Source organism: Ambystoma mexicanum, chromosome 5p, assembly GCF_040938575.1.
Source record: "Ambystoma mexicanum isolate Mex_15411 chromosome 5p, UKY_AmexF1_1, whole genome shotgun sequence".
Taxonomy (NCBI): Eukaryota; Metazoa; Chordata; class Amphibia; order Caudata; family Ambystomatidae; genus Ambystoma; species Ambystoma mexicanum.
Genome location: NC_090930.1, coordinates 525,391,700 through 525,417,891, shown reverse-complemented (window position 1 = coordinate 525,417,891; position 26,192 = coordinate 525,391,700). Strand labels below are relative to the sequence as shown.

General features: G+C 43.5%; 1 protein-coding gene across 3 annotated transcripts in view; it reads right to left on the bottom strand.

Moving 5' to 3' along the window:
• APOOL (apolipoprotein O like) overlaps positions 1 to 26,192 on the bottom strand; it is a 464,407-nt gene that overhangs the window by 289,266 nt on the left and 148,949 nt on the right. For all 3 annotated transcript variants that reach the window (XM_069612925.1, XM_069612926.1, XM_069612927.1), the window contains one exon: positions 23,493 to 23,612. In XM_069612925.1, the coding sequence (XP_069469026.1) occupies positions 23,493 to 23,612 (120 nt within the window). The remainder of the gene's footprint in view (positions 1 to 23,492; positions 23,613 to 26,192) is intronic.

Genomic DNA, 26,192 nt, shown 5'->3' with positions numbered 1-26,192 from the left:
TTTTTTCTGGATTAGTACCCAGGGCAATATGGGACAATAGTTCTGTTTTTTGTCCTCAGCTAAACATTGCTTGGTGTGCAATCAACCGAGGCATGTGTGCTTTCATGCTTAGAGCTGGTATGTTCTTCTGTAATAATGAGAATATTGAGTCCAGTAATGCTGTTTATTTTAAAGAAGATGGCATTTCCTTATCTTTTATGGGAAATGCCATTCTGTTTTGGAATGTAAGGGTTGCTTTGGAGAAGGTTATGTGAAGATTTTAGGAGTAAAGTAAGAAAAGAAATACAAAATAACAGGTGTCTCTCAAGCATCTGCAAAAAAAACCTCAAAGAACGGCTCTTTTTAGAGCCAACCTCAAAGGGAAAATGGAGCAGACTATTTAAATTTACATTCACCACGCTCAAATTTTCGATATGTCCGCGGACATGGCGGTAGCCCGCGGACAGCGCATATTACACACAGGGATTTTGGGGTGGAGAGGCATGCAAATGAGAATGAGCAGAGCAAGGGATTGGTCAGTAAAGTTTACTGGGTGTGTTGTGTAAGGAGAGTTTGTCAGAAAGTCTTTTTCCTGAGAGAAGAACAGATAGCTATGGCTGTGTGTTTCAGAAAACAGATTATTTTGGGAGACTCATGGATACATTGGTTGGAGGTGCATGCAGAATGCTGTAGAGTAGCTGTAGATCTTGGATTCTCTCATGTGGAAGTGCACTGGCATGGAGTGCGTGGAATGAAGTGGCTGGACTTGGTAACTCTCTGTGCTAGTTTGGAGACAGAGCATCATCCAGACATAATTCTAATTAATTGTGGAGGGAACAGTTTAGGACATGTGTCTGGAATTTCATTGCAATTTGCAATGAAAGAAGGATTTGGGAAGGTTATAGACAAGTTTCCAAATTCCCAAGTAACTTTTTCTCGTATTGCGCAGAGACAAATGTGGCTGCGTTCTCTTCATTTGGTCCACAAATGGAGAAAGCGAGGCGCAATGTCAATAAGGCTGTTTGTGCCTTTCTAAGAGATGTTGGCATGTCCTCTTTTCACAATGAAAATATTATGTTTCGTAGCACATACATTTTTCGCAGAGATGGAGTCCATCTTACTTATGCTGGCAATCAGATTTTTCTGAGAAATGTACAAAATGCATTGCAACCTTTTTTGGAATTAGAGCCATCCATTTTGCAGTAGGTGTTGACCATTTCAAGTTTTTCAAACACAAAAAAAAGACCACCAAAAGTCTCTTTTCAGAGCCACCACTTCCTCCCAGAGAAAAGTGCAATGGTTTTGCTAGGGCAGCACCCCAAAATTTTAGATGTCTGTGAACTATCCGCGGACTTCAAAAAAATGCACAGGGCCCTGCACCATTTATTTGCCACTTCTATTTTTAAACTGTGAAAGGCGGCTCTGAAAAGAGCCTTTTTTTGGGTTTTTGTTGTTTTATATTTTTTTGGGTTTTTTACACACGACACACAAGGAAAGAGGGGAAAGGAGGGTAAGGAAGGGACACCAACCATGGGGATAAGAAAGGGCAGGTGGAGAGGGGAAGATGTAGGGTGGGCCTTAGGTAGGTAGCAGTTCTTGCAGTCTCAAAAGCACTTTGAAATGTCTCCCCCCTGCAGAGTACTGCGTCGCAGTGCATACACAATATTGTGCCCCTCGAAAGGTAAGGGTCAACAGCATCGTGAATGGCCTGTGGGGCAGCTGGAGGGATGCGCTCTCCCACAGGAGTGTCTCTTGTGGTGAGATGAGCGGAAACAGAAGATGTGGTAGAGGAACTCCACCTACTACGTTGATCACAAGGTACAACCTTGCGAATGGCCTCAACGTGGGACGACCTTAGGTGTCGCTTCCTGGATGTCGTACCAAAGCTGTTCGAACCAGGCCTCCCACGACTCTGCAGCATTTTGCACTGGTTGCAAGTGACCTTGTTCGCACATGCTTTTGGTACGTCACCATGAATGGTAAACAACCGCCACACCCAAGACTCACGGTGAGTGCTGGTAGTAGGGACTTCCACTACCTCATCCTGTTCCTCCTCCTCCTCTACATCCTCACGCCTGTTCCCCTTTGCAGGTCCTTGGGGAGGTGGTGGAGGGGTTGGGAGTGGTAAGTAGAGTAGATAATCTCAGCAAGAGCAGCAAAGGCAGCAAAGATCAATCTGCAATAGCCAGAAGCACAATGAAGATCAGCTCTGGGGTGTGGCCTTTTATAGGGGTGCTGGTGTGCACTCCGCAGACAGCCGCGCTGTCCGCGGACAGACAGACACCCCAAAAAGGCTCAGAAAGTTCCAGAAAGTTATGTAGAAAGCCAGGGTCATTGTCTGGAACATGTGCAATGGTGAATTTTTACCGTAGAATACTTTGGATTGTCTAAAAAAAGTACTTTTATTTTGTTCGGGGACCCGGACAGTGTCCACAAATCAGGACACACGGTCAGCGTGGGTGCGGTCACATGATGATATCGCGAACACGTCTGCAAAGGGAACGGGTGTCCGCAGGACACCAAATGCAAGGGGAACAGTTGTGCGCATGCACGCGGGTGTTCTACGGACAGTGTTCAGGTCCTCAAACTTATTAAAAGTGCGACACATGTGAGACTGACAGTTACGGACGGGCGCGATGTTCGTAGGTCTTATTGGTGTGGTGCACATGTGCGTAGATGTTCTATAGAGTATAGAGTCCTTAGGACACCTCCATTTGGGTTCATTGCAGACATTCCGGACACCGAGTATGTTCTAAGAACAGTTCCATGTTGCTAGCGGCAGTACGGACAGGTATAGTGTCATTAGGACACCTCCATTTTGGTTAATTGCGGACATTCAGGACACCAAGTGTATTCTAAGAACAGATCCATCTTGCCTGCGGACAGTACGGACAGGTATAGTGTCCTTAGGACACCTCCATTTTGGCAATTACGGACATCCCGGAACTGAGTGTGTTCTAAGAACAATTCCATCTTGCTTGCGGACAGTACGGACAGGTATAGTGTCCTTAGGACACCCCCATTTTGGCTAATTACGGACATCCCAGACAGGCGTGCTGTCCGCGGACACCTTAACTTCCTTTTTAAAAAAAAATAAGACACAGAGGACTGAATTAAAACACACATAATAGTTTTTTATTATATACAGATATAAAATTTATGAAAGACGGGGAAGCAGAAACTGACCCACATACAGGGGAATTAGGGGTTTGGAGAGGATGGATGGGAAAGGGGGTGAAGGGATGGAAGTCTCATCAAAACGTTTTTCTTGGTATTGAGGGTTTGGGGATAGTTAACTGGGACATGGAGAGGGGGGTGGGAACAGGTGCATGTGGGACAATGATATTTATTTTTTTCTTTTATGTGGTTCTCCACAAAAAGTTTCAAAAGATTGACATTTTCCATAAGCATGTCCATTTTTTGTTCCATGTGCTGCAGAGTATTTTCTAATGTCTCTTTTTCTGTATTATTTTCAATGTTTGAATGGTCTGTTAAAAAATACATTTATGTTAAGTACACAAATCAATGATTATTAATTTGCTTATATAGAGAAGTTCTACCATTAGTATCACTGTCTTCAGACATTTCCTCACGTGGGAAATGTTCCTCAAGCCATTTCAAAGTACTGGACATTTCTGTGTAAAATAAAATATATTACTTTTAGTGTACCAAATACAGAAAGTTTAGAAATATATAAGAAAAATGAAGTTTACTTACTAGTTTCTGGTAAGTTGTGTTCTTACTGTTGTGTAGCTCTGCTGTTGCTCCTAGCTGTGCAGTTTCTGTGAGGTAATTATGTTGGAAGCATATCTTTTTTGTTTTGGTATATTCCATTTTAGTACATATGCTATTTAAATGGACGTGTGATGTGTAACATACAGTGCTCCAGATAAGATTTTGAGGTGGGAGTATTTTACGCATGATTTTTCAAATTAGAACGTAAATGCAATTTCAAGAGAGTAAAAATTAGTTTTCTCCTCTGCAAGAGAGTAAAACTTATCCAACACATACGTTATGGGTATGAACACATTTTAAAACGGTGCGTGCTTTATTGTGTTGCTCGCTTAGCTGTCACAGATTTGGTCTTTCAGTTGGAAATTCACCATCATGCATAAGAAGGCTATGCTGCTGACAAAAGAAATGCTACATTGCCATCTAGTGGTGGAAAGTATGTTTTTTTAATGAATAAATCAAAGCCTACACGGTACCCAGTACAAAATTAAATGGTCCGTATTTGCCATATTTACATGCGTAAAAGGGCAAGATACGCACGTTAACTGGTAGGCTGGTAACATATATAGGTTCCACTTCTTATTTATTATTACATAATGTGTTTATGTGCTGCTTTTTGAACTTGTTCAGTGTTTATATGGCATGATAGAACAATTTAAGATACCCCCTGAGGTTTTGGGTAGTGTTGATGTTGTCCGCGTCCGTCCGTGGACATACGCATAGTCCGAGGACATCAAAATCACTAGCAGGGGGGTTCAGTATGTTCTATGTTACATGTTTATAAAGTAAGGGAATCCTAGTAAACATCTATCAAATTCACACTATGAATATGTATATTCAGTCAAATAAAATTTGATAAAGGGAGGTTATGGTTAAGTTGCGCTATTAAAAACCTATGAAATTCAGTAAAAAAAACTTTGTTAAAGGGACATCAGTTAGATGTTTATGGCCTAGCAACAGGGTCGGGGAAGGAAGGGTTGCCGGGGGCAGGAGAAGACTTGAGGTTAAGATTGTTGTCACTTCCCACACCTACCTAATTTCATTGCATTTGTCGGATCATTTGACCTAAAAAAGTTTTTTCACTGAATTTCAGGGATTTTGTTATGCTATATCTACTCCGGGGATCACTGGCCATGATCTTTGGCCATAGCCACTGATAATGTTGCACCAATAAGTTTAAAAACAAAAACAAAAATGTGCCCCACTCGCAATCGCCTTTGTCCATGGCCAGTGGCTCCAGCATACACACCTTTGGCCCCACATCCCACTGCCTAGTAACTAAGCAGATAACACTGGCCATGGCCTTTTTTGCCGTAGCCGCTACCATGTTGCGCCAATTAGTCAAAAAGTGTGTCACACTTTGGCCATGGCCCATGGCCCGCCTAGTGTCCGATATTCCCCCTCCTTCCTTTTGTATCCGCAGTAGTTTTCCATGAGAAATTCCCACAGAAACATACTGCGGTCACCTTCACACCTATTTGTATTACCTTAGAAATGCAGAGTTTGCTGATCACCTCAGTAATGGAAAAACACCTGAAAATGTAAAAGCCACCCCCATTGCCACTGTTATTAATATTATGGTATTTAATAAGCGCTGACCTAGCTTCGAGAAGTAAGAGCGTTTTACAGAGGTATAGAACAGTACAGATGCATAACTGAGCAATTTTTTCCGAGGTAACATAACAGATATAAAGAGGAAGTGGGGTACAGCTGTACCGAGTGGCGGGGAGGAGAGTGTGGGGTGGCGTCTAGCGAGTCAGGTGGCACCAAGGGCCATGTGATGACCTGCGTGTTTAGGAGGAGAGTTGCTCTCAATGTGCTCCTTTGCTCTTTTCTTGGTCCCACCACCCCAGCCTCCACTGTATATCCCCCCAACCCTCAACTACTATCCACTTTCACACACGAGTTGCCCTGACATTTTGTTTGACTGCATCTTGTGACATTCGCAGGGTATTCCCCTAAAAACTATCTGCCTCAAAATGGGGTCTATACCCAAACTCTCCAACTACCAATGTTGTCCTGATCTGGTGTGAATTCGCCCATTTTCCTCCTCCAAATATTGTTTTGAGCCCTTTTTGTTTTCAGTTGCCAGAAGTTTACCGCAGTAAATGCTTGTATCAAGCAAAAAATGGGGTGGATTTTCCCTTCAGAAAAGCCTGAGTACTGCGAATCACCAATGGAGTTTTCTTTAGGGCCAGGGTCATCCCTTTGTCCATCACGTTTTAAACACTACTGGATGGGTTCACACCAAACCAAGGAACGAAATCTCTGCGATGCTTTGTGCTCAAGTTGTTTCTTATTTGGTGCAAATCCATCAAGTAGTTTTCATGCTACAGGTGTTCAATCGAAGCACATTTTTCTCTACGGAAACAAAAAGGGTGTAGGCCAAACACAGCACCAGTTTATTTTGTGGTAATACTTTTGAGTCGTTTAACTAATTTTCCCAGAATGTCACGTTTGCCAGGGCCGTGCCAGACATTTGTTTTTGGGAAAATCGGTTTACTGAGGGGGTGGGGGGTATGTTTTTGTTGGGGGTTGAGGGGGGAGGGAATAGTAGGAAATTGAGCAGAACATTTGGGGAGGGGGGTATAGGGTAGTACACAGGGATCTACCAAAAGCTGGCAAAATTATGCCTATGATTAGGTTACTCTAAGCGTGAACTCCACAAAAGGGATTAGGTTACAGTGCCTTAGGTGCCTAAATGCCCCTGTCTAAAGGAGGAAATTAGAAAGCTTCTTTCCACACATCACTCCGCACTACAAGAAAAGCATGTCAGAACCCAAGACCATTACACGCTAAAGATAAGACACTACCCAACAATTATACAAGCAAACGCCAAGAGGAAGACAGCAGGGGTTCTTCTCGCCTTTAGGGCAGGCATCCAGGTATCCATCTTGAAGACTAATGCCGACAAAGAGGGACGCTATCTCTTCCCCCTGATACAACTCAGAGCTTTAACCCCAAAATTGGTATCTATATACGCCCCAAATTCAGGCCAAGAGAGGTTTCTCAAATCAGTCCTCTCGAGGCTAGAACTTTTTAGAAAAACTGAAATAATTTTGATGGGAGATCTAAACATCGCATGGGATCCCTTTAGGGATAGAATCTCCCAATTAAAATACGCTCAACCGTGGCTAACACATGCCCATAAATCTAAATTTTAACAATTGACGCTCAGTGATGTCTGGACCACTTTGAACGGTAAGGAAATAGTTTACACTCACTACAATTCACTACTTCTGGGCCTCAACCACGTTGATGGAAAAAATTGAACACAGATACTCATACAATCACAATCTCGGACCATACCCCATTGACGCTTGACCTTAAACTCCCCAGATTGCAACACAAATAATAGAGCTGGACATTCCCTAGGGCACTACTGACAGACCAGGTCATCTGCGACGATTTCAAATGAAAAATCGTAGATTACTTTAACACTTGGCTGGGGCGCTTTAGAGCTACACTGAGAGGGGAGATCATAGCAACTGAAGCACATTGAAGTTTCCTCCTAAGAAAGACTGAACTAAGACCTAGAAACAGAAGTTAAAGACACACTAAAACAGATGGAGACAGACCCCAGTACGGGTCTCCACAAGTTATATAGGAACGCTAAAAGTAAATTGGACCTCATCCATATGAAAAAAGCTGAAATAAGCCTAATGTATCTAAAGCAGAAGCATTATATTATGGCAAACAAAGCAGCTAGGCTGTTAGCAAGGCAACTCAAACAGAAACACGTGGACAAAATAATACTGGGGATGGAGGACCAGACAGGGAATCGGGTGAAGACGACAGAAAACATTGCTGCTCAATTCCAGTCTTAATACTCTGCTCTGTATAAGTCGGATCACCCTGACCAAATTTCTCCACACAAGTACCTACAGACAATTCCATTAAATGCGATTCCCCCGTCGGACAGGGAGAAATTAGAGAGATATTTCCTGGGAGTAGGTTCTTCATGTGATACTGAACCTGCCAGTGAATACATCGCTGGGCCCGAATGGATACCCAGCCTCCTTCTATAAAATATTCTGTGCGACCATAGTGCCCAAATTGACAAACTTCTTCAACTCGTTAGGCACTGCCGGGAAAATAACCCCTTCCATGGAAGAAGCCAAGATATTTCTCTTCCCTCAACCAGGGAAAGATCCAGATAAATGTGGTTCGTATAGCCCAATCGCGCTTATGAACATAGATGCAAAGATCTACACAAAAACTCTTGCGAACCAGTTAGAAAATGTAATGCCCACATGAATTCACCCTGACCAGACGGGGTTTATTATAAATCGCCAAACCCATGATAACATGAGGAAAGCGTGCCATCTACTGGAGAAAGTGGGAAAGAAAGGGGATGCAGGGGTATTTGTGTCGCTCGACGCAGAAAAAGCATTTAACAGGGTTCAGTGGTCTTTTCTTTTCAATACCCTCCAAGCAACGGGCTTTAGCCACAAATTTATGCCATGATCCAAGCCAACAATATCAACCCCACGGCAAGACTATTAATAAATGTTCACCTATATCTCTCGGTCTTCCTTCAAAGGAGCACGAAACAGTGATGCCCCCTCTCCTTTACGCGCTACACATAAAAACTCTGCTATCACAACTGCGTCAATCAGAGGCAATTGAGGGAATACCATTCGGAGGCAATACCCACAAACTGATGGCCTATGCTGATGACATGCTGCTAACAGTTACTAACCCGTTATCTTGCTCCCAGCAGCACCTCATGAATTAGAAAGGTTTGGCGCGGTCAACCGGACTAAAAATCAATGTTACAAAATATAACATTTTAAACTCGTCGGTCGAACAAGATGATTTGGGAAAAGCCAAAGAGTCGACACAACTCTGCTGGGTCCCTAAGGGAATTCAAATTCTTGGGGTGACTATTACACTAAAATGACAGGGAACAGAAAGAAAAGGGGGCATAGAAAGGGCCTGGGTACGAACCGCCAGGTATTAAGTGAACCAGGCTATTACCTGCCCATATATTCCCATCTGGGCAAGACGGGACAGCAGGATGGTGTGGTCGACAATGTTGAATGCCGCTGATAGATCTAGCAAAATGAGGGCACCCACTCCACCTGCGCTTACTAGCCTGGCCATGTCATCCTAGACGGCAACCAAGACACTCTCCGTGCCTCTGCCAGGCCGAAATCCAGATTGAGCAGAATCAAGGAGATGCGAGGATTCAAGAAACGTAGAGAGCAGAGGTGACACCAGTGATTCTAAAAGCTTTGAAAGAAAAGGAAGGAGCTAAATAGGGCAGAAATCGTACAATACAGCAGAATCCAAGGAGGGTTTCTTCAGAAGAGGAATCCCCCTGGCAGCATTTAATTGCTGCGGAACCAACTCCAACTGACATGAGTTATTAATAGCTGCCGCGATCTCCGTGAGGAGGTCCAGGGAGATCTGTTTCATAACCGTCAGGGGGACAGAATCAGAGGGGGAGAAGGATTACATTTTTTGGATGGCACCCAGTACTGTCTCCTCAGAGAACCTGGGGAAAACAGACCAGCGCACCAAGCTAGCTGAACCCACAGAGTGAGTGTAATGATTCTCACTAAGGGGAGACACGGAACCGACATAGAAATGTTATGGCAAATAGTATTGATCTTCATAATAAAGTACTGCGATTGGGCATCGCGCAATGCCTTAGTGGGAATGACCTTGGGAGTCAATTTTTCTGAAGAGGAGAGAGACTTAACTGCAGAAAAGAGTGCTCTGGGTTGGCATAATGAGGACTCAAATTGTGTAGTTATGTAAGATGCTTTGGCTGCTTTAATGGCTGCCGAGTATTCAGCTGAGCAGGCCTTATATTGCTTTTTTTTTGGATGGAGTCATAGGCCTTGCGCCATTTTTTCTCTGAGCCTTTCTTAATTTAAGTCGGGCAGCCTTTAAGTGATCCGAGAACCAGGGCTCTGAGGGCAATCTGCTAGGTTGAACTAATCGCAGGGGCGTCACCACATTAGCAGCCTCCAATAGTGCCTGTGAAAGAAGAGAGCGCAAGGCCGCAGGCGCTGACCTACACTTACCATTAACAGAGGAGACCAAACTTTGGGTATCTGCAGAATGCCAAGAGCGCTGCCAGATTCTGGCCGCAGGGATCTTTGGTTGCAACCCCACTGTCTCAAGCGTGCAGAATACCAAAAGGTGGTCAGACCATAATATAGGTCCTACTGACTGCACCGTCAGAAGAGATTCCTTTGGAAAAATCAGGTCTAGCTCGTTGCACAGCTTATGCGTAGGACTTTCCACAAGCCGATGTATCTCAAGATCAGATAGGCTGTCAAACAATAAGTTAAAAGCAGGAGGTCTGGGTTGACTACATTTCACATTGAAGTCTCCCAGAGCTACCAGATGAGTGTATTGCACCTGGAGGTCAGCCATTAAGTCAGGGAAGCTTTCAAGGAAGTTACTCTGAGGGCCCGGAGTGCGGTAAATAAGCAGAAAGTGGCATGTCATCACAGGGGAGATAACACACCTAAAAAGGAGGGCTTTCATGGTCAGGTTGTGGGGGCAATCAAGCTGGGTGAGTGTAAGGTCAGCTCTGTGGATGACAGCAATCCCACCACAATGGTGGGGAGGTTGTCGATCCTCCTGTATGATACAGTAACCAGAAGGAATTGCCTGAACAAGAGAAGGAGCAGAAGTCGCCTGTCACCATGTCTCTGTCAGGCATAGCAAGGCAGGGCGGCGGTCTGATAGAAGAGACCATATTTCATCAGCATGGGCAGGAAGGGTGCGGGTATTTAGTAACATCAAGGGGAGATGACTAGAATTAGTCACCTCTATCATGTGGCGTTGAAACCTTAATGCTTCCTCCAAACAGCGGGGGTTGGGAGCAGGTCTCCCAAATGTGCAGGAATATTACCGGGCAGCTCAGTTGCGAGTGATGAAAAACGGGTTTGGGGAAGACCCAAATAGGAGATGGGGGCAGATGGAAAAGGCAGTGGTGGGCCCCAGAATGGGGGAGAACCTAAGGCTACCGAAACCAGATAGGCCACGCGAAACACACACCTCGGCGTGATTACTAAAGTAGTTCAAGGCTCATAGGACCAAGCAATTTGACACCACCATATCACAACATTTCCCTTCCCTTCCCTTCTACCCCGCTCTTTGTGAAACCGCAATTTACCCCAGGTCTAGATGCCAATTCCTTTTGACACTGGAAAACGTCAGGATGTACGAAATTTCACGATATGTTTTTGGGGGACAATATCAAATCATTTAACTTATGCAAGGAGGAATTAAGGCTTCAGGAGAATCAGAGATACCAATATTTTCAGGCTCGTTACTGGTTTATGGCCCCTTCAAATAGATCTGCTGCACAGAGAGCCCTGACACCATTCTCAACTGAGCCATGAATATATATGCAGCACATAAACACTTTGTTTACTAACCTCACTGATCTAGTATTGTCTTGAAATAATAACTGACTACGTCAGTCATATGCAGATGTCTATTTTTATTTTTTATGTTGAAATTATAGAATAAACTTTGTTTTAACTGCTTTTGTGTTACAATAGTGTGATCAAATTCAGCTAATGGAAAAATTCCTTAATTACATGTAGTTCTTTGTCAACATTTACCCAGTGTCAAAGGGAGAGGTAGCCTTGACTCATTTCTGTTCGTACATATATGAATTGAACCCGTGCGAGTCAGGCCCCCACGTTAAAAAAGAAGAGGGTATCTGCCCATCCCTTGATGAGGCTTACACAAGATGACACCGAACCTCTGCGACTCCTGTTGGAGAGATTGTGGAGGGAAGGGGTACTGGTTAGACATCTGGTGGTCTTGCCCTAAATTACAACCGCTCTGTGAAGAAGTTAATAGAAATATTCAGGATATGTTTATATTAAAATTAGAGTGACTCGTAGGTGAAAGCCTTCTTGGCATCACTAGACAATGGCCGAAACAAAGAAGGAAGGCATATTATATCCTCCAGATGGCAGCACTGCTTGTGATAGCTTATAATTGGAAATCCAAAGACCCCCTGCATATCAGAGACTGGCACCACAAACTCTGAAATTTTATGTCCTTGGAATGGGTCACATATGCGATTCAAGGGAAGCAAACAAGATTTTCAGTTTTGGACTTTTTACATGGATACATTGTGGAGCAAGACTGTACAGGAGAATTACAATTATTGAGCATATCCTGAAAATTGTCGAACAATGGCAAAACCTGTTTACTGGGGAGGGAAGGAGAGCTTAAGGCAAAGAGTGGGATGGTGTTGGCAGAGTGGGGAAGCGGGGGGATAGATCGTCAAGTTTATGTTATACATGAAAACTCAGTAAAAAAGAAAAAATAAAAAAAGAAGAACAGACCCTGGCAGTAAAGATATCAAGAACTTCCAGAAGCTCACATGATAGTAGAGATCTGGAACGTACAGGCACCATATACCTTTCCTGCAAATTACCTGTCTTTGCCTTTTCAGGGAAGGAATAAAACAAGGGAGAACCACAAAGAAAGGGGAAGAATACATGATAAAGTCTGCATCCTGACCCTGAGCCAAGAGCAAAGGATGACTCCAGGACTAGGAAAGCCAAACCATCAGTGCCCTGGGGCTAGTGCTGTGAGGTACCTGGAGGAGGTAGTGGGTGGGATCCCCAGAACTCCCTCCCAACAGCCAAGGTCAGCCTCCCAACCAACGAGAGAAGCCTTTAATCACATCATAGCTCTGTCCCTGGTTCGCACTACATCTCAATGGGCAGATTGTTCCCCGACTGCTGTGTAGAAGGAGAAGCCCAATAGAAGAATTAATGGGAGCAGCAAACAGAAAGAGGAAAGGGGATCTGTCATGATCACAGGGTTCGGTCAAGGGATAGCTGTTCCATGTGCAGATAAATGATTAGCTGCTAACTCATTGAATAGATCCTGCAAGCATTCACCTACAGAGAAACATGAGAGAGCATCAGGGATGTCAGTCATCATGAATGCAAGCAGTTGTGAAGTTGCTTAAGGGGTGTAGAACTGCACATTTTCCAAAACATCCACTGGAACATTTAAAGCCCTGGAGCTACACACATGCAGATTTCACTAGGGCAGATCATAAAACTAAGAAAAGAAAAAATAAATGCAACAAATACTGCAATGGGGTTTAACCACTACAACAGAATTCAACACCAAGACAGGTAAAAGGCTGGTGTAAATCAGCCTGAAGGGGCAAATGGTGGCAACAGCAATAGCAGCGGGTGTTCAGAATGACCTTGGAAATCGGACTGGTTTAGGAGTGCTGAATGGTCTAGAAGAGCCACATATCCAAATCCGCCCCACCATACTTGCCCTAGTAATTCGCCACATCCGTCTCATCCAGGCCTACCAGAACACTATACGCCCACCGGCTAGTCCAACCTAGAGTAAAACGGTCCAAGGAAGACGGCTCCAGCTTCCTGTCCATTACAGTCAAGCAATGGAATGATTTACCAGATGCACTAAAGAATCTTACTGGGCGTTCCGCAAAGTGCTTAAAACCTGTCGGTTTACTTAACGTGCACCTCCCCCCCCCCCATGATCTGCCCCACACTCACCACCATCGTGGATATACACTGACACTATCAGGTCTTGACCAGAATTCATCACAATCTGCCTGCACGCCTGCTTATTACCCAATACATAAGTACAACATGTTTGCTTTACTGTTATCTGAGGTATAACCACATTTCTGTATGCACCTCCTATCAAAGGCTAATTGGCCCTGTAACCGTGCCTCGATGCCTCTTGGTTTTGTGTGCGTTATAAATGAAAAAATAAATAAATACGCTAAGTGGTGAAGTGCACTTGATAGCTCAATAAGCCGGGGGAGCTGAAGACCCCTGAGAAATTAATGGGTCAGGGGAGATGAAACTGCAACATCTGTTCAGCAGCAGAGGAAACAATGGGGCGTGGGTGCCAGTCGAGTCTCCAATCGGCAGTACCATATGGGGTGATGAGAGTAGGCTGTGTCGTGAATGCAAGTTTAGGGAAGTAGAAGAGCAGAACTTTGAGCCATGACAGCTGCAGAATGGAAGGATACAGATACTAGTGATCTATTATTTGAGTTTATCAAGGTAATGCGTTCCAGATATACTCAAGGATGGCTGTCCTTTTTGCTAGTTGAAATCAAGCGGGATCATCAACAGGCGATTTTAGGATGGCTCACACAGCAGTTATAGCTCAGGGGAGTTGATCCTTTAAGTATGCGTGCTCTACCTATCAAAGTCATTCTTAAGCATGGAGATCAAAGAGTTTGGCCATTTGCAGTTAAGGGGAGCTAGACGATGGGAACCAAACTGGCTCCATGTGACACCTATGCAGTAAACGCAATGTGAGAAATCCTTATGATGTACTGGAGGTTTCACCTCAGGGGCAGGAGCTGTTGGTGGTGGCCGAACATGTTGCTAAATTATGAGCATCTATTTCTAGAACGTTTGTCGGTAGAGCCAGTAATATGTAATACGTGATAAATCAAAATATTTAAAAAAGAAATAAATTTAAAAAATCTTTTTTACGCCCATTTGTCTACTTTTCTTTTCTCAAGGAAACTGGAACCTCTGGCGGCATGGATCTAGCTAGACCAGGGGCTAAGGTGGTTTGGTTGTCAGAAAGATCCAGAGAAGAATATCTCATTCAGCACTGATCGATCCGGATGTCAATCCTTGAGGCTTCTAGCCTGGACTAATTAATGAAGTGTGGGAAATTAATGTTTTCCAGTGTGGGTGGGAGAGTACTTAGTTAAATTATAAATTTAACACACTGTTAGTTAAACACTAACTGTGTGTTTAATTAAGTAGATATACTTTATTAAAAATAAATGCTAATTTCAATCACTCTAAGAGCGGGACCAGGTATCGAATTCAGGCTGTACAGTGTTGTCAAGCGCCTTGTCCCCAAGCTATCCTACAGGCAGAACCTAGAACCTTGATTGGATATTGTTAGGAAAGATTTCTTTTTACTGCACCTTTCCTTCCTTTTTTCTAGACCCCACACATTTTGCTTTTATTTTTGATCCTAACCTGTACTTTTTGCAGTGAAGCCTTAAGCTTCACTACCACTGTCTTTTGCTCATCTGTCATGGGGAAACCGACATGTCATGTCATGTAAATAACTAAACTGCCCTCGTACTCCTTTCGCAAATCCTTCAAAACTACACTATTCAATTAGCCATCCCTCTGTCAGCTACACTCGCTCATACGTTCTGCTACGAAATGTGTCTGTAAATACTAAGCATCTGTATACATTATCCTGTAACCATCTTCCTTCCACTATAACCAGCTTAATGTTTTATCTGTAACAGCGCCACAATGCCCCTGTGATGTGCGCTTTAAAAATTCGAATAAATAAATGTCCTTCCGTTGTCAGTACTGGGAAACATGATTTCCCTTAGTCAAGTTACTTGGTTACTACTTTTAGTAACTTGTTATCACTTGCTGTAACTTTATCATTGTACAATGCATCTTACAATACAGTACACTTTATTTTCGCCCTAGACTAACACTGAGGATTTTTGGTTACTCTAGGTGTGCTAAACGGACAAGCAGGTGGCAGCAGTGACTTACTTATTTTTGGTGCTTTTTGTGAGAGTTATACCGCGTTTGGCTATTAACTGTGGTTAGTGACCAAACATGGCCATACCACTAGGGTTTTCGCTCGTCCTTTGGCCATCTTGTCTTTTAGCCTTCTTCCTGGCCTGCAAGGCCATGAAAATCTTATATGAACTTCCAGTGCCCGGGAAAGCAGAAGCTTTTGGAGGGCTACTGGAGAGCTATGTGTGTTTGCTGGTCAGATGTGGGCTGGGACTGTCTGGTCCCAATCCGCAAAACCGGTTTCAGTGTGTGTGTGTTATGCATGAGTGTTCCCGCCAGTGGTCTCGATGGCTAGTTCTGCTATTGGGAGTTTATGCTCTTAGCTGGCTTTTGGCATAAAAAGCAAACTCCTGCACCCACTCTGAAGAGATCCTGGAGAAACCTGAAGGAGAAAAGTCTTCTGTCCAGCTGTGAGACCTGTGAGGAGACCAGTGACCCGCCTGAAGGAAGCCTGGCAACCAACTTCTGCTGCTGTCCTGGAAGAGCCCTGTTTTTCTGTCGACCTTCAACAGTCCTGCGAGGGAGCTGCAACCCTTGTAGTGGAGGGAACATCCATTCCCGACATCTGCTCAGTACCAGAAGTGCCCCGTGAATGCCCTGCGGCTGACCAGCTCTGAGTTTGGGCTACCGTGCTGCCGACATCTGTTACGTGTTGAGGCCTGGAACTTGGGGGATCCTCAGCTTGTCCTTGAGGGATCCTGAGCTTGTCCTACAAGAATTACCTCAGCAAAATTTCAGAGTCCTAAAGTCAAGGGGACCTGTGATAGGAGGGAAAGTCTGACCTTGACAAATGAGTCCCTTTGCGTCGCCGTGCTGCGGTGTCCACCGTCTGAAACGGCTCACATAAGTAGAGACCGGTCCTGAGGAGGGGTCCTGCATTGTATTTGCTGCATTCTTCCACGAGAGTCCTTGCACCAGCCAAAGACACTGACTGGACATCTGCTTGAACCTGCAGCCCCTGTGAATCAAGGGTTGAGTCTGATGGCGGGAAAAGTGACCTAAGACCTTCTTCCGCCGACCTGCCAAGTCCTGTGAAGAAACAGGAGTATGGGGGGTGACTTACAATGTCCCTAAACTCCCTTTAAAACCTTTGCTAAGTTTAAAACACTTTGGCTTTGCCATTGCTTGTGCAAGCATTCCGAAAGTTGGGGACACTTTAGTTGACTAGTATAACTTGTTCTAACCTTTGGAAGTATTCTCTTGGTCAAAAACAACTAATCAGGAGGGTAACAATTAGGAAATAACTAAAGGAGAGACTCTTAAAATATCAATAATAAAACTAGATAAAGTGTAAACGAAGAAATAAAAAGAACAGAGTTACATAAAAGTGAATAAAACAAAATAATTCTTGATTTCGGATAAAAATGCGGCAATTAATGGTGCCTGCTCAAATTGACCAACGTGGTACATTTGATAAAATAAAGAACCGGATAAAACATTGGGTAAGTATCGGCAGTCGAGATCGACTCGCCATTATGGGAGACACTCCTCTTTTACATCTGTGTAGGACACTGCCAAGATAATACAGCCAAAATAAGGAAATTATCATTAGGAATGGATTCGAGGCACGACCAATAAGATACTCATGCCGTGGCCTCAAGAGGGGTCGCTGTCAAAAACAATATTGCAGCATATGAGGGCATATTTGCATGCCACTTAGAAGGGGAAAAATATTCAGAAATGGTTTTAGAGTTATGGAAAATGTATCAGAGTCATGGAAAATGTATCAGAGTGAGAAAGAAGATCCAGCCGAGAAGGAGTGGATGCTTAATCAGAATAAAGGGGAGGATGCAACGCCCTCGGCTCCCCTTTTCTCTCTGGAAAACAAGAGTGTAGATACAGAAGAGAAGGGATTTTATCCTTTAAAGGAATTGAAAGCAGCAGCGGGGTACATTAACCCAGCATATGAGCCCCCTGTTCATAATAAAGGACAATAGGGAAGAGATCCAATACAGAAAACAGAAATATATTTTAACATGTGATGGAAGTAAAAAGTGTGATGAGAAACGACAGACAAGGCAAATAGATAGAGATGGAGGAAGAAACAAGGAAGCAGAAAGAAGTAAATGACAAGGCTAAGGGACTAGCATTCGTACATAATTAACGTATGGGAAGACAAATATTAACGTTAGAGGATAAAGGCATTGCTGGGTTGAGAAAGAGGAGAGAAACAAGAAGAAAGGAGAGAATATAGGACAGAGAATGCAAACGAAAAGGAAGAACAAAGAAAGTACAAGGCAAGAAAAGGAAAGGCTATAAGAGAAGAAACCAGAGGAGATAGAAGCACAAAGAATGAAAGTATGTAGGTTGCAAAGAAGTTGCAAAGAAGGAGAGAGGAAGAGGAATTGAAGTAAATAAGGAAAAGGGAAGAAGAAATTAATAGACTTAGGGGATTGAGAGATGGTGAAATAGAATATCTGTCATTGAAGCATCATGCTGATCGAGGCACAAGAGCGATCTGAGGATGAGAGAGGCTCACAACAGCCCTGTAGTGAGCAACAAGGGATTTAGGGAAAGTCTTGGGACTTTAAATATGCAAATAAGGGATAAGGAAGGATATAAAACCCAAGAGAATATAGAAGGGCCCTTATCGAAGGAAATGGGAGGAAGATCGGATGACATCATAAAAGACTATAACAAGTAGATTAGATCTAGGGATGTAACGGTATTATGGTATACCGTTAAAGATACCGTGAACCACTTAATTGAACAATAATGACCGTCACATGGTTTATACCGGTATACCGTTCATACCGTTAAGTGTGCTTTTCAATCTGATTTGGAAAGGCTGCAGTTAGCAAGTGCTGCACAGTCTTGGTCTTGCACTGTTGGATATGCCGTCTGCCAAGTAGTTTCAGCAGTTTTTAATGCCATTCCATAAACCACACGTGCCTGACACAAAATCAATATGTTAGCAATAGGAAGAATAAATACAGTGCCAAGAAGGAAAAGGGTTTACTTTCTTTTTCACACAGCCTGCGGGCATCAAGGCGGTGTTAAAGAAATTGTTTATTTAGTTGTGTAATTTGTGTATTTATAACACGCTTAAACACCCAGAGGTTTCTAAGCGCTGACCCAGGGAAATCGAACCTGTGTTGCTTCGTGCCGTCTTGCTTCCAAGGCACGCACGTTGCCGCTGAGCTATCCTCCCGGGACTTTGGGTTGGCGGCTTTGGGGTTTACATATATATATAATGGATAACGTTTTCTAAACATATGAAGATGGGGGATGTCCCTGGTTCCATCATTGAATTTACATATAATAAGTCACACTGCGAAATGTACTAATCTATGTGGGTATTCCCTGCTGCCATACCAAAGGGTAACATGTCTGTGATTACTGAACACCTTTTGGCCCTGAAGTAAACTAGAGGGAGAGAGGGAAAGAGGGAGAGAAGGAGAGAGGGAGAGAAGGAGAGAGGGAGAGAACATATACTACCATCAAACTCCATTGATCTGTGGCATGTAGGTTATCAAGATGGCAACATGTTCATCTTCACCAGTAGCCAGTGGGGGAGCTAAAAGCCTAAATAACCACTTAAGAAACGCTATTCAGTTTGCTTTGCCAGTCGCAGCAGGGCTCCCCCCCTCCTCCTCTCCACACGTGTGTTTGTGTTTGGTGGAAGCAAGGGGTGGCATTTCAGTGGAAAGTATGTTGAAAAGCCCAATTCTGGCCCTCGTTTTGTTTGTGATGATGAATCTGACAATTTATGACCTTTTAGAAAATATTTGTTAAAATTAGTTAACTCCTCCTACTATACCGCGATAACCATGATATACCGTCATTTGGCAAGAAGGTTATTGTACCGTCAAAAATCTAACACCGTGACACCCCTAATTAGATCTTGATATGTCAGACGTAGAAAGAGAAGAAAACGAGAGAGCGTGAAGGGAGCATGCTGATTCTCAAAAGAATCAAGCATAAAGGGGTACAATTGTCAGATTTAGAAGACCCCCAAAGAGAGCACACCAGAATCAACATTATATGCTGATCGACCACAAGACGGATCGTGCAGTTCAGAGGATGTATCATTGCCTTATTTAAGGAGATTAAGGGCATTAGCAGGACGGAGACGAATGGGCGAGACAAGCCCCACCTGGAAAACACAAAGTGTGGGCAGGAATAATTACGGCCAAGGATAATACCCTTTATTAGAGAAAGGGAAGGACGACCGCAATATATGCCATGGCCACAGATCGATAGAGAATATAAAATGTGAAGTACCAAGTTTAACTTCCGTTGTGGGAAAATTGATTTATGAGTTAGAGAAGAGGACATCAGGAATCATGTTAGCCATAGGCGACATAAAAGGCCTGCTAGCAGCCATTTTAGGAGAGAAAGCAGACAACATTTTGAAAAGAGCAGGCTATCCGAGTGTGACTGCACAAAACACGACCCACGATGGAGCGCCTTTTAATAATTGCAGAACAGATGTATGGCGAGCACCGAGTACAACATGCCGATACATCAGATATGGGTGCAAAATGGGAGAGAATGAAGCCCCTATTGCTTTTATTCAACATATTCAATAGTTAGGGTGTCTGGAGAAAAGAGTACCGTGGTATAGAACAGTGGCATTATTTTACCACATTTTGTGTCAGGTACTGCCCAAGCCAGTGCAACGGCAACTAAAGAAACAGGTGGGAAAGGAAGCAGAGCCATGGGCAGAAATACAATTGACTTTCATGCATTATTGCTGATTATTGCACGAGAAGAATAAGAAATAAGATGAGGGAAGAAAGCGGGAAGAGACTGAGTTAGTTCAGAAAAAAGCAAAAGCCATCGAGGGAGCAGTATTGACAAGCAATGAAGGTGTGGTGACAAGAAATACAACCAGGGCAGCAAAATAACATAGCATTCCACCTGGTTCAGGGTTCGTATAATTTGGGGCCAAGAGGGAATTATCCTAGAGGAGGCGTAGGTGGATTTCAAAACCCTCAGAGAAGAGGAGGATTTAATGGCGGACAGCCGCATCAATGTTGGATCTGTGGGAGGTTAGGGCACATGGCCAGAACATGCAGAAGCAGAGGAGGCATGTAACCTAACTGGTAAGCTCCAAGGGAGCTCAAGGGGTGAGATATGCTCCGCAAAATATAGAACCGCAGGAGTGTTATGCCCAAGATCACACACAAACTCAGATATATGCGCTGCAACCACAGCAGACACAAGCAGAAGTTCAAATGCAAGCACTGCAAGGACAACCACAGTATGTGCCTAGGCAGACACAGCAGGTACAAACTTAGCAAGCGCAGACACAACAGGCTAACGTACCATAATGGAATACGATTACAGGAGCTCAGAAAGCACCTGCACCAAAACTGGGGTAGGAGGAAATCCTTTCACAGGGACGGTATAGATGTATACCCACAACAGGATAGCCCACAGGGTGATGTTTTCAGTAACATCAGTAAATCCAGAACCCTAAGAGGAATCAAGGGTCAAGGTGACGATAGGAGGCAAGACATTCTCATTTCTTGTAGACAGTGGAACAACTCGTTCCAGTGTGCACGAGGGAAAATATCCAATGTCAGGCATTGCCATGAATGCTCAGGGATTCTATGGGGCAACAAGTTTACTTCCTTTTACAGACGAATTACCAATTTCTATAGGAGAACACAATATGTTGATGCCATCATTTTCTAGGCAGATTCCAGTTAACATATTAGGACACAACTTGATGACAAAGCTTAACATGAAGATCTCTTTCACTGATGATGGGATAGTGTCCTCAACTCCAGTGATAAATTATATGAATGCGGGAGAGTTTATAGTAGCTTTTACAGGCCAGACGGCATTATCAGTTCCAGTCTTGAATCTTCCTGCAGGAGTGATGCTGGCCCACCAGACCCCCTCAGTCTGCCTGCCCAACAGTCTTTCAACAGATAAAACTACCAAGCTGGCAAACCCAAGGGGAAAGGGGAATGGAGGAGAAAATAACAAAAGACAGAGCTTCACTGGCTGGCACTGATGTTCTCTGGAGCTGGATTTACGCCTCAGTGTCTGTGAAATCTAGGAGACAAATATATATAAATATATATTACTAATCATTCCACTATTACTCATTTTACTAAATTGCTACCACTCTACTTATAGTACCTGTAGCCTATGCACTGATGCTGATAGGCTTATTTAGTTTGTAGTTGAAGGATTGAATTCTGTAACCATTGTTTTCTTTCTTCTTCTTTTACTGTAGTAATATAATCATTTGGGAATTTCCTGGTTTTTACTATTGCTGAATAAATAGGATTTTTTTTAAAAATCTAACTCAGTTTAGTTCTTATAGTCTTTCTAGAATTTCACTTTTTATTTACAAAAACTATATTACATTTGAATTTGCTTCTTTAAAAATACTCTTTCTGGTAAAAATTGTTGCAGGAAGAAAGTCTGTTCCTTTAAACCAAGATCACACAACACACGCTATAATCCAATGCTTGTAGATGTTAAATTCCTCAAAAAAAGTCTGACTCAGATGCAACGAGTTCCGCGATACGGTTACTTCCTGGAAAAACGTCTCGGACGTCACAAAGCTTCACGTACGCAATAGTCCTGCATTACGATCGCCGCTTCCTGAAAAAACGTCACAACGCTTCACGTACGCAATAGTCCTGCATTACGATCGCCGCTTCCTGAAAAAACCGTCACAACGCTTGCACACGCGTACGACGTTCTTAGGGTTCCTTTCTCTAACTTCCTAAACTCGCGTGTGCAGAACCGACAAGGACTCAAGGTTGGCCCACAATCAAAAATGCAATTTTAAGGAATAAGCACAGAGCACAAAAAGAGTTACATAGATAAGCTCTGAATGTGGGACATTCCTCACAGATTGAAGAAAACATCTGCAAGAGCCAACTGTTTGTAAATTTAAAAGTGTACAAAGTTCATATGAGAGAGTGAGCAAGTCTCTAGAGGCAAAGAGGAGCAAGTGCACCCATGATAATTAAATCAAATAGCAGGAAATAGAAGGTTGAAATTTGTGGTCTGCTAACACGCGATTTCAAAGAAGACAAGGGCTACTCCTTAAGCCACAGCCAAAGATAGTGGTTTGCTTCAACTACATTGAATGTCCCAGGCCAGTGAGCAGACAGCAAGGTCAACTACAGAATGAAGACTTTGGCTTAAGACCTACCAATGAGAGGTGAGGGACTAATTGAGAAAACGGGAATAGTCGGACGGGAATCAAACACCTAAATTCCATTTCACTGAAGTGCTGCTAAAGAGTCAAAAGTCCAAGGTTGGGTGGGAATGCCAACCAATCAGTGGGTATGAGGGACAACCTAACATACAATGTTGCATAGACCAATCCACTGACAGTTTGTCAGTTATAATCAGTATGGTACATATTTCGAGGCAGTTCAAGGCATGCCCTACAGATAAGGGGTAGCCAATGATACACTAATCCTTATTTTCGATAAGTAGATATGTTCCATTAACCAATCCCTCCCCTCGATATTTTGTCCCATAGCATGACATCATATATGACGCAGATTGGAGTACAAGACCTTTGCATAATCAAGGTTAGTTGTGAGTGTGCATTCATTAGTCTGATGTTTGTTGTAATTCCATCTAGCACAAGAGAAGCTGCAAGGTGCTAGAGCACAGCCCAATCCTTAGAAAATTATGCTGTGCCCTTATCGGGTGCATGTAGAGTGCACACACATATACAAAGAGTTGGAAATATTACCAATGCTAAAGTGCCACATTAAATAAGAAACACATATAAAACACACAGTTCAAGAATATATCTATTGCAGTACACTGTACATAAAATCCCAAAGGTTATTGATGAATGAATGTGACAGGAAAGGTCCATGCGTGAGAAATACAGCTGTCCAAATGGCAGTTGTAGTCTTGGTAGATTGTGTAGAAAGATGGTCTAACAATCTTTGCATATTATGGCCAATCCAAAAACAAACGCCTTTGACAGTCAAATTGGCAACTATATATATGCCATGTCTCAAATTATAGGTTGGTTTCCAGAGGGATCAATATACGGTTAATGAACTGCAGAAATCAAACTTTTGAACCAGTATGCAAATCTGAGCTAACGCAGATACAAAGTTGCCACAAATTATCACACCATAGCTGCGTTTTGGGTTTTATTTGGAGAGAGATTGGGGCATAATTTTCAAAAACAATCCCGATATTACATACAAATTTGTGGTTTCAGTGACAAATAAAATGAAAACAGTCTTTAAAATATCATTTGTAATCTACCTTGCACCAGGCTGCATACGGACGGACTGTATTGCGTATGCTTGAAAATGTCAGCTGCAGAACGCCAGGCTGTTCTTCAATATATCTGGACTGCGTTGGAGGAGCACTATATACGGAAAGCTAAAAATAAAAATTCCAAACATCATAAAAAGAATTGCAGGTTATGAAGTGCAATAATTTACTTATTCCTATACAAATAGCTAAAAATGCGATTACAAGTACAAATTATCAAGTTTTTGGAATTTCTTGTACAGTGTTAGTTAGAATTTCATTTTTGTGCATACTTCTCCCCACGTCAGACCATAGCACTTTTTGCCGAACTCTTGGATTTTTTGACCAGTTATCCTGATTGAGTGGAACCTTTTCCTACACTCACTCAAGATTTTACTTTTTGTTGTATCTGTTTGGAGTGACGCTTTCCTACAACCGTTGTGTATTGGGTATTTAGAATGCGCCTATACAGCAACTGGTGTTTCAAGGCGCAACACGACAAAGGGGTTGCGGGGGTGAGGGCACAGGGATGAAGAATAACAAAAACGTCCTACTAGACCTTGTGGCATTTGAATAGTGCAAGTGCAGTAACAATAAGTACGAGGGAAGAAGTGCCGGTCAGAGCGAAAGGTGCTAATGCTATTTATTTATTATTTATTGTAGCATTTATAGCAGCACCTAAGACCCCGAGGTATCACAGAACTAGTTACATTAAGTGCAAATTGTCAAGTTAAAGGAAGCATTCTTTGGCAGAACCACACCCTATAGTATGGGGGGTGGGAGGACTACATCAAGTATGCAGGTTGTTAGGGAGAATTATTTATGTGCCAATTCCCTTTAACCTTAGAGACCCCCAGCTCTTGCTGGACCCAGGGCTTTTTAATTTTTACTCCCGAGTGAGTGGGACTTTCCCCCACTCCCTTGTGTGTTTTTAGGACTAGGGTTTTTGGTTTCTTAATGTTTAATGGAGCCTGGTAAACTGCCTAGGCAAATGCTTTTTGCATTGTGACACACATCACGTTTTGTGCAGTGCCACTGATAAGTCCCTTGTACTTCTCTCAATGTTTAAATACATTTTCTTTGGTGAACTACTGTTCACAAGAATAGTGAGATGACTTCTCTTACTTACCTTTTCTTTTGTGGGTCCCGCACACACCACATGTTGAGTGTGTTGGGGGTTACCTAGTAACTCCTTATCACAATTCTCATGTAACATTCTGTTACACTATCTAACTTGAATGGTTGGTGGCAGTGTTTTTTTTTATTACTACCTTTGTACCATGTATTTGTAGGACAATTCCTCAGCTGTAAAATGACCCCCGTCTTCTTTTTTCTGCCATTTCTTCTCAGTTAGTTCTTTCTGGGCTTTTACTCTGTTTGAATCCGGTTTGAGTCCTTGCGAATGTTGCCTTTGTCACGCTTCAGCCATAAAGCCTGCCCAGGCTCCAGCGTGGCTGGAAAGGCAGGAAGTGAGGGAAGGTCCTCTTTGTCTCTAGGTGTTCCTGAGTGAACCCAGTTCCGATTGGCTAGCTGGATGTCCAGAAGGACAGCCACCCTGCTGGGTGAATGACAGCCCAAGGGCTGTGACTTGGGAATTTGCTTAAAAGGCGAGGCTTTTGGGACTAGAGGAAGAGTCGACCACCCACTGGAGGACAACATCCAACGAAGACGACGTGAGGAGACGAGATGCCAGCAGCACCCTCCTGGACTGTGAAGTGCCCGGTGAAGCCCTGCAGCTGTGCTGACCCAATTTTCGTTCAGACTGGGAAGACCCGCTAGGGAATACTTCCTCCCTTGGGTTGGTGGGACCAACTAACCTTGAGACAAGCTTCATTTTGGCGCAACAACCGACTTGCTGTGACTTTCCAAGGCTGCAGAATCCCAATGCCCGGGAACCCCTGACCATCATTGAGTGCATTGTCTTCGGAAGTGCAAATCCGGCCAAAACATTGTGGACATCCAAATGAACATGCAGAAGCAGGAAATCTTCACCCACAGTGCCCTCACCAGAGTCCAGGACTGAGGGATCAAGTAAGGAACAAGTTACTTACCTGTATTGTTGTCCAGCATGGGTCTGGCATGGATTCACATACTCATGAATAAAGAATACATAGCAGTACAGCATTACACAACCAGGGGAGGTGGCAAGGCTCAACAGAAGCTAATACCCTTACCTCCAGAACAGGCTCAACTTCAAGCGAACCGGTTGCGTAGCACTGCTTGGCCGACCCTGGACTCCTCTCTGGAATCCCTGTTGATGCAGTAGAATCTTGTGATAGTGTGCGTGGACCTCCACCTAGCAGCCCTGCAGATGTCCAGCAGGGGCATACCAGACAGGAATGTCGTCGCAACGATCACTCTGATGGAATGGGCTATCGGACAGCCGGGCAGTGGTCAGTTTGCCAACCGGTGACAAGTGTGTGATAGAGCCAGATAGCCACCTTGAGTTGGAAGCCTTGGACAATGCCTCCCATGGTTCACAGAACCAACGTTCACAAACAGTTGAGATGTCTTCTGGAAACTCTTTGTGTGTGCCACATAGAACTTCAGCGCATGAGCCACATCCAGCGAGCGCAAAGTCATTTCAGCCGGCGACAAAGGTTTTGGAAAAAAAACAGGAAACACCAAAGGCTTGTTGAGGTGGAATTCAGACGGAACCTTTGGCATGAAGGAGGGGTGCGCCGCACCACCACTCTTGTGTTGTAAAAA